At 47.3% G+C, this 725-nt stretch overlaps 1 protein-coding gene across 1 annotated transcript in view; it reads left to right on the forward strand.

Moving 5' to 3' along the window:
• Positions 1-255: 255 nt before the first annotated feature.
• The window catches only part of EMH_0058400 (SAG family member), a gene marked incomplete at both ends in the record, with an annotated part of 2991 nt that continues 2521 nt past the window's right edge, over positions 256-725 (forward strand). Inside the window, 2 exons of the mRNA XM_013497577.1 lie at positions 256-370; positions 558-712. Coding sequence (XP_013353031.1) covers positions 256-370; positions 558-712 — 270 coding nt within the window. The remainder of the gene's footprint in view (positions 371-557; positions 713-725) is intronic.

The following is a 725-nucleotide window of genomic DNA, read 5'->3' on the forward strand; positions in this document are numbered from 1 at the left end:
GTATAGCATCCTTCTCGTTGGGCAGCCAACAATATTTTATAAAGTATCAATAACGCGTTTATGTTCGAGATATCCGTTTATCTTTGATTAGGAGAGCATTACTGTTGCTGCGAGCCTGTACAGAACAAGGCAACAGCGTCTGGTTTCCATTGGCGACAGATCCGATCACGCGGCTAGAACACCACGAGAACGTTGTTGGAACTTATTTCTTTTAAATACTTCTGTTTTTGTGAATTTTTGAATCCTTTATGCAAAATGGGACCTCGTACATTTCTCTACGGCGCCAGTACCTTCTTTCTGCTTTGCGGCAAGGCACTCGCGTCCACAGAAGCTGCTCCTGAACAAAATCCTTCATACGACCTCGTATCTAGTGAGTAAAATTTTTATCTGCATCTGCGTTGTAGAAGTGCTCGCTGATCCTTAAGGGATCATAGGCTTGCTTCTTTGGCGGGGTCACCGGGCGTAGAACCAACACATTTACGGGGGGCTCTAGGGTGAACTCTTTTCTCGATTAGAATGATGAAAGGGAGTAACTCGCAGTGTATTGTTTAATGCAGCGAAAAGTGGTGCATGTCTAACCGAGATTAATGCCGCCCGCGAGCATGCTGGCCTCACCGGCTTTGCCCAGGCAACAGCGACGGGTCCAGACGATAATCTTCCCCTCGACAATGCAGCTCAGCTCTGGAGACTTCCGTGTGACCCATTGGCATCAGTGAGTCGCATAC

This window comes from Eimeria mitis, genomic scaffold (genome assembly GCF_000499745.2).
Source record: "Eimeria mitis Houghton genomic scaffold, Emh_scaff2766, whole genome shotgun sequence".
Taxonomy (NCBI): domain Eukaryota; phylum Apicomplexa; class Conoidasida; order Eucoccidiorida; family Eimeriidae; genus Eimeria; species Eimeria mitis.